The sequence below is a fragment of the Cryptomeria japonica genome, chromosome 3, assembly GCF_030272615.1.
Source record: "Cryptomeria japonica chromosome 3, Sugi_1.0, whole genome shotgun sequence".
NCBI lineage: Eukaryota > Viridiplantae > Streptophyta > Pinopsida > Cupressales > Cupressaceae > Cryptomeria > Cryptomeria japonica.
This window is the reverse complement of record NC_081407.1, coordinates 768,252,454-768,269,334: the sequence shown is the minus strand read 5'-3', so window position 1 is coordinate 768,269,334 and position 16,881 is coordinate 768,252,454. Positions and strand designations below refer to the sequence as shown.

General features: G+C 38.3%; 1 protein-coding gene across 2 annotated transcripts in view; it reads right to left on the bottom strand.

Moving 5' to 3' along the window:
* Window positions 1–2,418: 2,418 nt before the first annotated feature.
* The window catches only part of LOC131078111 (uncharacterized), a 128,488-nt gene continuing 114,025 nt past the window's right edge, over window positions 2,419–16,881 (bottom strand). For both annotated transcript variants that reach the window (XM_058015781.2, XM_058015780.2), the window contains exon 11: window positions 2,419–2,795. In XM_058015781.2, the coding sequence (XP_057871764.2) occupies window positions 2,664–2,795 (132 nt within the window). In that variant the 3' untranslated portion in view covers window positions 2,419–2,663. The remainder of the gene's footprint in view (window positions 2,796–16,881) is intronic.

Sequence of the window (16,881 nt, the reverse complement as noted above, 5' to 3'; positions counted from 1 at the left end):
TCAATCCTCTAGGTATTTCCTACTAGTTCATCCCAATGTGAATCTTTGTCTTGCTCTCTCTATCTCTCTTTGTCTCTCTCAAAATGCAACAACCAAAAATGGTTTCCAACAATGTAGGATTTTCCTAACATTTGTTTTTCTACCCCTACCAAATACTACCATTGGCTTTAAGTCGCATTATAACCTTTATCATCAATTCCCTTCCACAATTGGCAGCCCTCAAAACTTGCCTACACACCCAAAAAATAGAGTTCATAGACAATTCCCTAAATTTACTACGTGCTTGACAAGTTCATGTTCTTCACCTTCCCCAAATGCAACCACCAAAACTTCTATCTTTCCTCGTTAATTTATATTTATTGCTCCACAACATGCCCATCCACAATGTTCACTGAGGTGCACCAAATTCCAAATGTATAGGGCACAAATTCATTTTTTAGGGCTTCGACATAGCCCATACAACATGTTTGAAGATATTTGAGCCACTTTAGGTAGTTCTATAATTTATTAGGCTTTTCTATATCTTTAATTTGTCTTGATTTCATAGTAAAATAAGTTTCCTTGTATAATATAGCCTACCCATTTAGAAAAATTGATTTTAGAAAATATGTCCCATGCCTTCCACCAAAATTATGCCATTTCGTATTAATTATTGCACATTTTGCTTCATGCCTTTTAAATGTGGTTGTCCTTATGATTAAATATTTACTATGATGAGTTAAGAGACCTTTTAGATAAAGCTGCATATAATGTTAGCATCAACATTTTAGATCAAACTCTTTGATTCATCATCAAGATAAAGAAAAAGAAATATATGAGATAGGTTGAAATCATTGCTCTTTAAAATGAACTATTTAAGGAAGGTAGGGCCTGCAACCTTCTTGAACTTGATCCTCAAATTAACAAAAAAAAGGTTTTGAAACACATTTCCCTCCCATGAAGGGTAGTAGTAATAATAGACATAATTTTTTCATGATCCATTGAAATGAATTGGAAGAGCTTCTAGATAAAATTGTGTATAAAATTTTAGCATCGCCATTTCAGATCACCTTCCATAATTCATCATTAGGATAAAGAGGGAAAATATGAGATTGATTGCAAACCATATTCTTTATAATGAGCCATTTAAGGAATGCAGGGTCTGCAAACTTCTTTAGTAGTTTGATCCTCAATTTTTCAAAAATCTTGGCTTTAAAACATATTTCCCTCCCATGAATGGTAGTAATAATAGACATAATTTTTCCACAGTCCATTGAGATGTGGAAAAATTATATCTATTATACTACCCTTCATGGAAAGAAAATGTGTTTCAAAACCAAACTTTTTGAAAAGTCGAGGATCAAGTTGTTCAAAAAGTTTGCAAAACTTGCTTTCCTTAAATGCTACATTGTAAAGAGCATAGTCTGCAACCTATCTCATATTTTGCCTTTTCATCACTGATGGACCATGAAATGTGTTCTAAAACTTTGATGCTTAAAATTTGTACACGATTTTATCTACAAGCTCTTTCAACTCATTTCAATGGATTTTGAGGAAAGGATGTATACTATTACCATCCTTCATGAGAGGGAAATGTGTTCAACTAACGTTTTTGAAAATTTGAAGATCAAGTTGTTCACAAAAGTCACAGACCTTGTTTTCCTTAAATGTTACATTATAAAGAGCATGGTTTGCAACCAATCTCATATTTTTCTTCTTCATCATCCTAATGATAGATCACAAGGTGATAAAAAATATTGATGCTAAAAATTTAAATAGCTTTATCCAAAAACTCTTTCAACTCATTTTAGTGGACTGTAGAAAAATTATGTCTATTATATACTATGATGTTAATTATTTGCTGATATTTATTTTGACTTCTACAAGAAATTAATATGACATATTAACTTATCAAAGTGGTTGTCGACTGTAGTAATTATTTATCAGAGTGGTTGTGTACTGTAGTAATTATTTATCTTGATATATGTTTGGCATGAAGGCTTATTTACCAAAATAGATATGAATATTAAAATTCAGAGAATTAGTTATCAACATATACTAGAAGTATTATATAAATTATAGATTGTGATCATTATAAATTATACATATTTGTGTATCATAATAAGTTTATATTGAAGATTTATTTTCAAGAGGAGGGGAGCACAAGCTGGGTCAAACTAAAATAGATGGATAAAATGGAAGGGCTATAGCACATTGGAAGACAATATCACTTACACACTTACTAGCACTGAGCCATGGCGTTGACAAACACAATCGACATTAGACTTGAAGTTGGGCATTTGAATACTCAAATTAAATTATAGAACCTTCATCATCTTACACCCTACACCCTGTGCAGAGGTGAATCAATCAATGTTACTATCTACAAGTTAAAATGGGTGCTTTCAAGGAATGTGACATCAACAATGAAAAAGCTCATTATCAATATAGAAAATGTTATACCCAACAGTTAGATATTTGAAACCTCTGAGAAACATGGCCTGGAAAACCAAAGTTTTACTTGATTTTTTGAAACCCGAGCATTTGCTCCAACCATTAAGTAACATAAAGAAATTAGTGTTGATTCCATTACATAAATAGAGCTGTACATGACTATTGCTCCACCAGTGATGCATTTAAAATTTATCCATACAGTAAATTTCTAACCATGATTCATAGGCTAACTATTTTGGAAAAAAATTGATTTTCTTTTTTCCATTTCTCTTCTTCAATGCTTGCATCCAAGGGAAACAAGGATTTACGCATAATTTTGGCAAAAAATGAAACATCTTTTCTCCTTTTCTCCTCTCTAGTGCCTGCATTAAATAGAAGCCCAGTCTCAGTGAGAAATATTACACTATAATATTATAGATATTAGATCCATAATTGTCTGACTATGCAAATATTTCCTTGATAGTTAATGCAATGTTAAGAAATACAGTGGAAATGCTTATAGAATTGGTCCCCTTCTATTGTTTCTCGGAGAGCATACGGTTGAACAGTTTTTTTTTAATCCATATTCAGATTCAAATCACTTGATTTCTTATCTCTATATTATAATCTTTGTGAATGAAAATCGAGTTTGGAAGGCCCATTGCAAAGGGTAAAGCAAACTAGGAAAGCCAAGACTAGGAAATCCAAGACTTATAATAAGATCATTTTCATCGATGTGTTCACTGCTGAATAGCCTATCCAATCTTTTAGTAATTGGGAAATTTTGCCTCTATATAGTTGATAGAATTGCTTCACTGAAACTTAAAAATTTCGACATGTTTTTCCAAACTTTCAGGATTCATCCCTCATCAAGGTACCTCTACAGAGGTGGCAGATTTAGAGGGATGCATTTATAATATAACATAACTTTCAGTTAGTATTTGGCAGAGGGTTAGTCCAAACCCAAAAGCAAACCTGTGCAGACTGCATGCCAAAACAGGTTTTATTTTTAGATTTTAAAAAAATAAAATATTAAACATATAAAACAAACTCAGCAATCCTACCACTGTTACGCTATTTTGGAAACAGTATAAGAGAAGCAAAACAAAAGAGACATGAACAAAATAAATTGTATAATATTGTGACATGCAAAGTTATAAGTTTCAAAAATACACACTCAATTTCTTACTTTTATGTCATTGATTGTTATGCTGTATTTAATTGTCTTATTCCTAGTTTTTTAAATCATTTTATAAACTTTGTCCATAATTCAAACTTTTCAGAAAATCTTGAAATTTCAAGCCTAACAACGTTTTTGAACCAGGTGACTATGATTTATAATGTGTGCAGCTTACAATTCAAATATGAAACCATGGTCAGGCTGACGTAGCCAAGGATTAGATGATTTTTTCTTAGATAAATAAGCTTCCTATCTTAAGTTTAACACACGTAAGAAACTTAGCACAATATAGCCTCAAATGTCAAAGACATTTTTTAAATCTTCAAAAAGTATCTTTATGAAATTGAGTTCCACTAAAGGATTACGTTGAGTTGCTTTCCATTAAATGCTTTACCCTAAATATCAGATTGATTTCTGGTATTTTCTACTAAACATTAGGTTTAATACATGCCCAAGCCAATTTCTTCATCAAATAAACATCTATATTTGCAGATTCCACACGATCTCTTATCATTTACTTGCAAAGATTCCATTCTAAATAATACATATTCTATAATTTTTGTTGACTGGGTCAGCACCTTCTTCGAGATTCACGACATGTGCTTCCTCCCGCCTCCTATGGATCCTTGTCTGTAGCCGCTCTCTTGTTCACTGCTAGCTCGAGCTTTTGGTGTAACGACAACGGTGTCTGGTCCGAAACTGGTATCAGAGCGCTGGGTTATAGGTTCGAATCCCAGGAGCCCTCCTTCATTCCGTTGGTGCGGAACCCTCAGTCGATGCTGAGGGGGAGATTGTTGACTGGGTCAGCACCTTCTTCGGGATTCGCGACATATGCTTCCTCCCGCCTCCCGTGGATCCTTGTCTCTGGCCGCTCTCCCGTTCGTTGATAGCTCGAGCTTTTAGCGTAACGGCATCGATGTCTGGTCCGAAAAAAATGTTGGCATTAGATTGTCATTGATGTCAACAAGAGAACAGTTGCAGACAAGTGAAGCGCATAACATGCACGTTATGTAGACGTGCATTGTTGGCCATTTGGTGGAATTGATTATGTGTTGCATTGATGTTTTGTCATTGATGCCAACACTAGATGTTTGATGCTTTACCGGCACCCTTTTGGTCCTGGAAGGTTGAGTGGATTCTGGTTGTTTTGGATCTAGCATGATCCAGTAGGCTCCGGTATAGTTTGGGGATGGAATTGGCTTGTTCATGATACTCATGCTCATATTCGGTCAGTTGGTTTTGGTCTGGTGATCGGATGCTATCCTGCTTGCTTAGAAGCTTAGTTTCTGGTTCTGGTGAGGGTTTCACCAGCAGAGCTTTTGATGAAGATCTTTGATGAAATTGCATAAGTGTTGTTGGTGCAGCTTCTGGTGGAGTTTCAGGATGTTGTTGGTCGAGACTTGGCGGATGGAGATCATTGCTATAGCGTGTAGACCTATACTGGGTCCCGGTTGATCTAGGTTATGGACTGGATTTAATGTAACGTGTGGATTGGACCTCTCGATGTGTTTCCGGGATGCCTTATGTGTTGGATATTATTTGTTTGGTCTAAGGCCGACATGGTTTGTAATTATGTAATTGGTTTATTATCTGGTGGCCGACCTAATTGTTTATGGTCGAGGGTTTGTATATATAGATGTAAGATCTCATTGTAGATCATCATGGTTATGTTAGAGGTCATGGTCAAGGAATGTAATGTGCGAATAATGTAATATCATTTAGGCAGAGGATTTGGTCGATCATTGGAGATCGAATTGGGTTTATGTAAGAGGATTCAGCCCTCCGGTATTGAGCTTAACCAGAACTGTAATCAGGCATAGGAGAAGCTATCTTTTGCAGTTCAACACTTCTCCAGATTATAGTCTGGATTACTATGTAATCAGTGAGGCTCCTTTTGTGATGAGCAGTGCACTCTAGGCTGTTGGCCTTCTTGCAAGTGCCAAGTGCAAGCCCCTCAATTGTAATTCACATACTTATTGCAGAAGTATTATCTGACTGTGGGTAGGCTTCCCACCGTGGTTTTTCCCTTTACCGGGTTTTCCACATATAAATCTTGGTGTCATGTGGATGGTTTTTATTCTGTGAATATTGTTTATGCTCAATTGGTTTAACTGCTATTCCGATATTAATGTTTTGGGTTTCGGTATTAAAGTTTTAAATTGCTAATAGTCTGGTAATCTGTGACAACTGATTCACACCCCCCCCCCTCTCAGTTGTTTTTCGGTTATTTGAACTGTCTAACAGTGCAAAACATGTCGTGTTATGCTACACAAACGTTGTAGGTTGCAGAGGAACTAGTAGGCACAAAAGAAGTGATTTCATGTGTTGCAGAGGTGTATACAAGGCGGCTTCATGTTCTACAAGGGTCCCCACTGTAAAAGTGACTTTTATCGGAGTATCACTTCAAACTTGAAAAGTGGAAGTTGTTCGCTAAGTTCGTAAGTTAGCATTTTGTCCGATCCTCTGACCTCCAATATGGACCCTGCCTTGTCGCACTATGTATTGTCAAGTGATCACCTCCGACTTGAAAAGTTAAGGTCTTTTTTCTCTCACTTCTAACTTCTGGCCAATATCCGACCCCGATTGTCGGGTCCATTTTGTTCGAAGTGTTTACGGATGTCCAGTTGGCGACTGTGTGTTGGCTCTACTTGATGGTGATGTGTTCATGTGGGACCCCGCGGTGTGTTTGAGTGAAGAGAAAAGAACATGCGGGGTAACTTAGTTATTAGGTTAGAGGTCGACCCCACTACCCCGCATCGTAGAATGCCAGAGTGAGATGACCGTGCGGGCTAACAAGGAGAAGGGAGAGATGTCTCCCGCTATCCCGCGATGTTGAAAACAGAAGGAAGATGACATTGTGGGGCATGTTAAACCAAGAGGGGAGAAACATCCCGCCATCTCGCAAGGGTTAAAAGCCTGTACAAAGAGTGGTGCGGGGGAAGCAGGAGTAAGGGGACTAGTAGTTCCCCGCTATCCCGCAACAGTGACGACAGAAAGGAAAAGGTCGTGTGGGGTAAGAATTAGGATGTCCAAGTTTGCATCCCGCCATCTTGCAACAACAGAGGATGAAGGAAAAGGTGCGTGCGGGGCATCTAGAAGGAAGACGTGATGAGGTATCCCACTATCCCGCACCATGTAAAATGGGTGTGTGATGACCCTGCGGGTTAACACAAAGACATAGTTAATAAGGCCCCCGCTATCTCGTGCCAAGAAAAGATGAAGAAAGTAGACCTCGCGAGGAATCAAAAGAAGAATCAGAGGGTGGAACCCGCTATCTCGCAACGCTGAAGAGCCAAAGACAAAAGGCCTACGTGGTAAAATGAACTCAAGAAAATAAGGCACCCTACCATCCAACAACCAAGAAGACGAATAAAGAATGATCCTGCGGAGCAAGAAAATAGAAGAGTGAAGCACCCCGCCAGCCCACATGAATGAAATGGACTTGTGAATGACAACGCGGGGCAAATGAAGGGAAGGAAGAGAGTTGCTCCCGCCATCCTGCAGGCATGCATGGAATGCAAGAAGAGCTGATTTTATCGACACATTGGCAGCCCGATGGATTCAGAGGACCACATGGCAAGTTGACTACAATTGACCGTGTGGTTTTGAAGGCAGATTTTGACATCGATAGGGAAAATAATCCACGTGGAAGTTGACCAAGTGATTTGGATGTCGATTGAGAAGATTTTGACACCATGGGTGCATGTCGATAGACACAAGGATCCACGTGGCAGTTGACCGATGTTGACTAAGTGACTTGGGTGACTGTTTTGAAGACATGTGGCATCCAGGCTTGTCAATGAGAAGATCTGATATATAGAAGTCGGTAATGATGGATTTAAAATGAGATAGTTATCGATCCTTCCAAGACAGGTCAAAAGAGAATGGAGAATGCATTAATGGCAAACCTGTTGTAGTTAAGTGTGCGACTCAAGAGTATTTTCAAAAAGATTTGACAAACAGTTAGGGATGGCTAAATATAGCAATTTGAACATAGAGACAATAAAAAGGCAGAAAGATGCAATTAATGCTGATAGCTATGAACATAAGACAAAATTGGATAAACATATGGTTATGATCTTTTTAGAATTTTTTCAAATGGAATTTTTGAAGGGAAAATCATATTGGTCGTATGTGTAGAGGCGGTGGAAGATTTTTGATGTTGTAGTTGTTGGGTAATAAAAAGTTTTGTAGAGAGAAGTATAAGGTGAAAAAGATAGAGAAGTACAGTAGAGTTGTGGAGGTGTTGCAGGAGAGCATTCAATTGTTGAGAGACAGAGAAAGAACAGAAAACAAAGCATTTAGCAGAGATAGGGTTTTCAACAGAGGAAGGACAAAAGTCAGAAGGCAGAAAGAATTTGTAAGTGTTACAAAACACATTTGTAACAAGGTTGTTCATTGTATTGTTTTAATATGATATCATTATAATTCTCTAAGTGGGTGCTCAGAGCAGGGGTAGATGCTCGTTTGGGTTGGTGCCCATAAACTACAGGGGTTGGTGCTCCTTGGGTTGATGCCCTAAACTTTGTAATCAGTATATCGTTGTGAGGCTGCATTGGAACAGTAGACTCCAACAACTATTCTCACTGAGGTTTTTCCCACACTAGGTTTTCCTCGTAAAAGCTTGTGTTGTGTGATTTGTCTTTTTGTGTGTGTGTGCATTTCATCTATTTGCATTATCTTCAGTGTATGCATATTTAGTTTAAAGTTTTAGAATTACACTGATTCACCCCCCCTCTCAGTGATCACTTGTGTTCATCAGTTTTATCACTATATCCTGCTCTTTTCTTACAAATTTCAAATTCAATTTCAATTTCAAATCAATAGAAATCTATTTTGATTTGGAATGTTTCTTGCCCTATAGCATGTAACACATTATCAGTCATTGCTTTTTTTAAGAAGGTGCTTCAAACAATAAATAAAAAACCAGTGTTCCATTGCCCCGTCCCCCAAATTCCCCCTATTTCCAAGACAAGGATATTCTTGGGATGCCGCAACTTGGAGGGGGCATTTCCCCACCATCCCATCACCCCCACTTGAGACTTACACAAATTTCCATTATGCACCCCTTAGGAGGGGAAATTATGTACAAAAAATAAAAAACTAGTATTCCACCACGACATCCCCCCTCCCGACCCCCAAAATTCCCCTTGTTTCCAAGACAAGGATGTTTGTAGGATGTGGCGACTTGGAGAGGGCATTTCACCACCATCCCACCACCTCTACTTGAGACTTGTAGACATTTCCAGAATACACCCCTTTGGAGAGAAAAAAATTGGGATGTCCCCCTACCATGTGCTCGAGATGTCTAGGGGACTCACAAGAGTCCTCTAAGCATCTTGAAGACTTCCAAGCATCCCCTTCGATGGATAGCTGCACAAAAAATAAATTTAATCAAAAAGGGTTTATTTGAAATGTTTACCACAAGCCTTAACCTGAAGGACCTATTGGCCCCAACTAAGCCCTAAAAACTCACAAAAAAATTACAAATAGGCATCTAAGTCTCATTCCAACTCACTCCAAAGTTTCAACAACAAAGTTCAAATTTGCAACAGCAAATTCTAAGAGTGAGAAAGGTTGCAAGTGAAAGTATTACGATTGAGGAATAGTGAAAGGAATAGCAAGAGGAAGAAAGACATCAATCCACTACTGAATCAATGGATTCAAGGCATTACTCAAGACTCAAGGTAAGCATCTTTCATGTGTTGATGATATGGTAGCTTTGGTCGGACTCCTTCTGAGCTGACAGAGTTAACTTAATTGTCTAAGTGGCCTTCGGCCTTAGACAATTACTTAATTCGTCATCTTGTGCATGTTTAATAAGCAATTTAAAAACATGTAATGTTATTGTCAATCGGTATAACCGATTGACCATTATTATTATTTGTTTTATGACAAACTAATGTTGAATGTCCGCCACCCCTCATTGGATGGGTGTGTTACCTTAGTGGTAGTCGTATCTCTTTGAGGAGAGACGACTCTTGGAGATCATCTCCCATCGGTGAATATAAATGAAATACTTTCTCCCCTTCATCGAATTGATTATACTCACAATCCTACAACAAACTGAAACAATTGAGTATTGTCTATGGTTGGGGAGGCAAATCATTGTCTGTGGTTAATCGAGCACACCGCAAACCAACATGGTATCAGAGCAGTAACGTTTCATGTGCCTACTCCTTGGTGATAAGATGAATTCAACCCGAGAGGAGAGACAATAAATGGGAGCCATATCTCAAATCCACAGCTTCAATATTTGGGTCGCCTTCCTAATCTATTTTTTCATTATTTAAAAGATCGAGTTCATTATTTTAATACATATTTTATAGCTTGAGAATGATAGCGCCGATTTTTTCTGCATTTGTTGGTCTTCGATTCTCTACGGAGAGCTTTGTCTGCTGTAAAAGCTTTACCTCGGAGAATAAGAATCAACAATTAAAACATGCCTCTTGTTCTATCGTGGATAATCATTCAGCATTGATTCAGTTCATTCTCTAGCGGCCGCCACTTCTGCAATCTCTATTTAGTGTGTTTGACATCTGTTGTGGCGTAAGAAGAATATTCATCGAGCTATTGATATAGTATTTGTCGTGGAGTCTACAAAGATTCATAAAGTTTGGACAGGCATCGATATTTCCTATTCAATTGTAATTATCACCTTTATTCCCACGGAAAGAAGTACTTGCCTAATCATGGTCACAAGTTCGGGGTTGAGCCAACATGATGAGTTAATATTCCATACCCAAGAATGTGTGCAAAAATATACTCATATGCAGAAAGACGTTTGGACAATTATTTTTGAAGTATTCATGAAGGTTCTGTCTAATTTTAATCTGCATAGCATTAATTTGATGAAGCTGGAGGTGAAGCCGCAGGGTAGTGAGGTTCTGCGTGTTTTGAATGTTAATGGTTCAGGTGTGTCGTGCAAGGCCTACGAGGACGCCATCTAGGCCGTGAAGTCACGCAGAGCGGACAGGGCCATTCTGCTTGTGGAAGGAACTCTAGAAGGCAATGTGGTTTGAAACTAAGATCTGATTGTCTTTGAGTGCATCCCGATTTGACAGTGTTGAAGGACAGGTTGATGGATATTACCACAGGTTGTGTGAGTTTCATCTCTTTCCAGTTGCGAATGGAGTTTGTTGTCTATCACCTGCAAGTAAAATGAGATTCATATATCAATTGGTGATATATTTAGTGGAGGGACTGACAACAAACTCTGTCTAAAAGGCAAACATGCCAAACATGCCATGCTGTGGAAGGGTGAGAATGACTAAAACTTGGAGTTTACGGATAGAAAGCTATGGGCATTATTCAAGGTGGATTATGCTGGGAAGCTTGGTGGGAAACATATTTCACGTCACAAAACTCCTTATGACAAAGGAGATATGCAAGAAGCCTGTTTTGAAGAGATTTAGATCTGGTTCCTTGGCTAAAACGGGTAAATCATTTTGTGGTGGATATGACGCTGACAGTGGGCTCTCTGACGTACCTGATGGATTTGATGGCCTTGTGATGGCACCTTGGCCTGATCGTTGTATAATCACCTCCTCTCAGTGCTTGAGTATATCGATTTGCATCTAGATACTCTATTAGGAAAATTATGTGGCAAAGGGTTAACTAGGAGTTAGGGCCGTATCTGTGGATGAGGAGATGAGATTCAGCTACAGGACTAACTCAATGGGATCCGACAAATAAAGAGGTGGAGGCTACACACTTTGTGAACTTCCAACTGAATGCCATATCTATGGATGTGAAGAATCAAAAGTTCTGTGAAGAACCCTCCTATCAGTGCCTCATAGTTTGTGTCATCTACATGGTGCCTGATTTGTAAGCATGAACTTGCATTTGCATATTGCTGGAGGGAGATTTGGTATTGGATCAGACTCCAATATACTATGTTACAACCTCATCTCATGGCTACTAGAGATATGGATCAGCCTTTTGCTGTAAGAGGATTTAAACCTTGCTTACAGTGTGATGGCTGCAGCAATAGTTTGCCTCATTGGTGTAGGGTATTGAACCTATATCATGCTCCAATATACTTCTTGATTGCTACAACACTGAAGGTAGCAAAGTTGAGACAAGAGGGCTCTCCCAGTGAGAGGGAGCAGACTGCAAGGGGATTTTGTTATAATCTCAGGATGGTCATATTCCTATCTGATCTAGGGATCGATCTTATGACGGTAGCTCCAAGGTGGTCTTGGATATAGCACTTTCAGCCGTATGTAGATCATACCAGATGATGAGAGTCTCTTGAAGCAAGGTATCTTCCATGATTTGAATCATGTGAGCAGGGTATGCTTCCGTGACAGAGGGAGCAACTAGAGGATCTGCTTTAGTTCACTACCGAGGATCGTGGTCATTTTTTATTCAGAGGGAGTAGACCATGTCGAGATGGTTTCTTTAGCAATCAAGAAACTGTAGTAGTCAGAGGGCTATGATTCATGGGATGGGGTTCCATGTGTGTAGGCTGAAAGGCCTTTATGTTGACACCTAGGTCGGGACATTCTTGAATAGATGGATACTTGGTGAGCTTGGGACTCACCAAGTGTGATGTAGACTCCAACCTTGTATTTAACAAATAGGTCAAAGCATGTGGAGATCAAATATCACTATACTAGAGATATGGTGCAAAGGAATGCAATTTAATTGAGATACATTAGTACTGATGAGCAGACGACAGACATTCTCACCAAGCCTCTCTCCAGGATAAAGTTTGTGTACATTCAAGATAAACTTGGTATGGTGGAGAATGAAGCCCTAGCTGAGATTGAGTCTCAACATCATTGATCTATTTATATTTTATACTAATACATTCTTCTCTTTGAGAGAGATGTTTAAAGTGTAAGCTCTCATTAATGCATTTCTCTTTGAGAGAAATTTGAGGTGAAAACCCTTATTTCCACACTCTGGGATGTGCCATGGTGGATCCACCCTCTGGGATGAGTCACGGTGGATGTCATGTGTGTGATGCCATGACAACATCACGTGAGAGAGTCTGTGATGATTTTAATTGTACTTGTGTGTTCACCCTCTAGGATGAGCCATGGTGAATATCATTGTGAGGTGACGATCTCACAATAATGGTTGATATCACGGTGAGGTGATATCTATTCCTTCACCATCCATGGGAGAAGCCATGATGGTTGATATCATGGTGAGGTGATATCTTTCCTTTCCACATATGGGAGTAGCCATTGTGGTCAAACATCACGATGAGGTGATAAGCTTCTTTCATACACATGAGTGTAGTCATTGTGTTAGTCATCACGATGAGGTGATGTGACTTGCAGAGATCAAGAAGGATTCCTCCCTAGCTAAGAGGGAGTGTTGATGATATGATAGCTTTGGTCGGACTCCTTCTGAGCCGACAGAGTTAACTTAATTGTCTAAGTGGCCTTCGGCCTTAGACAATTACTTAAGCCGTCATCTTGTGCATGTTTAATAAGCAATTAATAAACATGTAATGTTATTGTTAATCGGTATAACCGATTGACCATCATTATTATTTGTTTTATGACAAACTAATGTTGAATGTCTGCCACCCCTTATTGGATGGGTGCATTACCTTAGTGGCAGTCACATCTCTCTGAGGAGAGACGACTCTTGGAGATCATCTCCCATCGGTGAATATAAATGAAATACTTTCTCCCCTTCATCGAATTGATTATACTCACAATCCTACAACAAACTGAAACACATGAGAAGTGCTCAGGGGAGACAATTGAGTATTGTCTATGGTTGGGAGGGCAAATCATTACCTATGGTTAAATAAGCACACCACAAATCAACATCATGACCTTTTATTTATTTTATTTTTCCCCATTCTTCAATTTAGTAACTAATTACTAGCCTTAGTTGACAAATTTAGTAATTAATTTAGAGGTATACATCTTATATTATTGTAAATTTCAATTTCAATTCATTATAGTAGTTTTACAAATAATGGTCAATTTTTTTATGTTTTAATCTATAACAACAATATTTTATTATTTAGTTGATCATTTTTTGTCAAATTAAGACTTTAACTTTTGTGTATTTGCTGCTTCTGTAATTTATACAACTTGAAGTATGAAAAACAAGAGAGAAATCCTTGTTTGACAAAGTGAAGAACAAGGATTCCTATGTGTGTATCCTACTTTGTGCTTTATCTGAGCTAAAGTAAGGAAAATGAAAACAAAATCCTTGTGTCTTAATCGCTTGCTTATGCATAATGTGAATTTGAATTTTTAAATTATAAAGTCAAAAAAATTATATATATATTGCCTCAATGAGTATAAATTTTCACAGTATGAGTGAGTATGAGCTTGAGCCTTAAGAGGTTGAAGTAGAAGTTAAAATTGAAACCAATTATGCATCTAATGAAACTAAAAAGCAGAGTGGGGTGAAGCCACTAGTTCCATTGGGAGTGCAAATGTTGGTTTCCCTTTCAAAATGCTAGTAAGGGTCCATTCAATACTAAGTCCTCTTTAAAAAAATTTGCTGCTAAGTTACAAGCAACGCTTGGTACATTTGGGAGCACTAGGTTGTGGAAGTGATAATTTTGTAAACTTCAATTTCAATGCAACATTACTAGAGTTAATGCTCACTGGCTTCATAATTGAGGCAAAGGTGTAGAAGTATGTGTGAAGTTGGCACAAAACCTGAAATATAGGGCTAAAATTAGTAAATTATAGGGTGGAAGCGAAGAATTGCACTAACAACTATTTCTTTCACACTAAGGGGGAGGGGTCTTCAAAATCCTACTTCTAGTACTTTGCAAGGCCATAGGAACTTATTCCAATTTCTTCTAGTTCAAGGGCAGAAAAGTTGAAGGGGAAATGTAAGGTGACTAGTGATGCTCCAAAACCACTTGTAGATTTATTCTATGTGCAATTGATGAATGAAACAAATGATGCCACTGGCAAATTCTTCTTTTCCAATTGCATTCCATTTCATGTGGCTCACTCGCCTTATTATATGGAGGTTGTAGCAAAGATGATAATGGCAAGACCATCATATGTGCCGCCAAGGGAGACTAAATTGAAGACAACAATCTTGGATAAGAACTATTCTAAGATTAATATTTTATAGGATAAAATGAAGGAATCTTGAGTCACAAGTAGATGTAGCATAGTCATGGATGGGTGGACAAACATTAGGCATTATCCAATCATCAATATCATGGTTTCATATACAAAGAGCCGTTATTTTCCTAGGGTTGTTGATTGTTCAAGGCATCACAAGGATGCTAATTTTCAATTTCATATCCTTAAAGATGCTATAGAGGAAATTGGGCCGCAAAATGTGGAGGTAGTGATAAATGCGGCCCATGTATGCAAAGCTACAAGAGTGTTAATTGAGGTAGCTTATAGAAATATTTCGACTCCTTTGTTGTGTGCATGCCATGAAGAATACACTAAAAGACATTGAAAAAATTGGTTCGATCAAAATAGTCGTTAGTGATGCTAAAGATGTGAAAATGTTTATACACAACCATCACACTTAATATGTACTCTTCAAGACCATCTAATGGTTATGACAAAAAAAATGAAATTTGTGGCCTAAGTCAAAGATAGAGTAGGAGAAGAGGGTGAAGTATGTGGTGAAGAGTGATATTTCTTGGGATGAAGAAAAATATATTGTCTCCATTACTCCAATCTTCAAATTGACAAGGGGATGCCAATGCACCTAGCCTTAGAGACGTGTATTAGTGCATTAATATTATTCTTGACCAAATAAAGACCATTTTGCAACAAGAAGACCCACATTGCAATTCAACAATGAACATATTCAACCAATCATTCATCACGGATGGGAGAAACTCAACACTCCCTTGCACATGGCTACCTATGCATTGAACCCAAAATAGTACATGTGCAAGCCTAATAGAATTAATCTTATACAAGATGTTAAGGTGAAGGCAAGGTTCACAAAGGCTATTCAAAAGATGTATGATTCTACATATGCCAACGTAACTCATATTAAATGGAAAAACTGATGGAGAGTGAGGAGGAAACAAAAGCAAAGGAGGTCAAGGTGTTGGTGGTAGGAGGAAAGCAATTCATGAAGAAGATAGCAGATGAAGGCATTGTTTGTTATGCTCTTATTCCTAGTCCCAAAGTGACAAAGGTGGAGAAGTTTGAAGACAAGAAAGGAGACAGATTGAGGTTGGTTGACCCTGCAGTGCAGCAGTTACTAAACAAGTACAAAGGTGTCATCTCTGATGGCATGCCAAGGACACTACCTCCTATGAGGGATATAAATCATTGCATAGACCTTATACTTGGATCCACCCCGCCTAACAAAGCAGCATACAAGCTCACCCCGGATCAGAATGTTGAGATGGCAAAACAGATTGAAGAACTGTTGGAGTCCAGACTGATTGACAAAAGTTTGAGCCCATGTGCAGTCCCTGCAGTCTTGGCACCCAAAAAGGAAGGCACTTGGAGACTTTGCACAGACTCAAGGGCTATCAACAAAATTACTATCAGGTATAGATTTCCAATGCCTAGGATTGAGGACTTGTTAGATTGCTTGGGGGGTGTGCTAGATATTTTACAAAAATTGACTTGAAAAGTGGCTACCATCAAATTAGGATTAGGCCAGGAGATGAGTGGAAGACTGCATTTAAAACAAATGAGGGGTTGTATGAGTGGAAGGTCATGCCCTTTGGCTTATCTAATGCACCAAGTACCTTTATGAGGTTAATGAATGAAGTTTTGAGAGATTTCATAGGAAAGTTTGTCATAGTCTACATAGATGACATTCTAATTTTTAGTCAAACCAAAGAAGAGCACCTAAAACATGTAGACCTGGTCCTAAGGAGATTGCATGAAGAGCAATTAATGATCAATTTGGAAAAGTGCTTGTTTATGCAGGAAGAGATCATCTTCTTGGGATTTGTAATCTCATATGGTGAGTTGAAAATGGATCAAGAAAAGGTGAGTGCTATATTGTCTTGGCCTACACCTAGAACAATGAATGATGTTAGAAGCTTCCATGGTTTAGCCACATTCTATAGGAAATTTATAAGGGGATTTAGCCATATTTGTGCTCCAATGCTTGACACCATAAAGGGAGGACAAAAGTGCAGATTCAGTTGGACTAAAGAGGCAGATAACTCCTTTGAAACATTGAAGAAGAAAGTTGCAGAGCAGCCGGTCCTTGCCCTACCTGATTTCAACAAAATCTTCCAAGTGGAATGTGATGCCAGTCACAAGGCTATTGGGGCAGTGCTTAGTCAAGAAGGAAGGCCCATTGCCTTCTTCAGTGAGAAACTAAATGAGGCAAAGAGGAGGTACTCATCC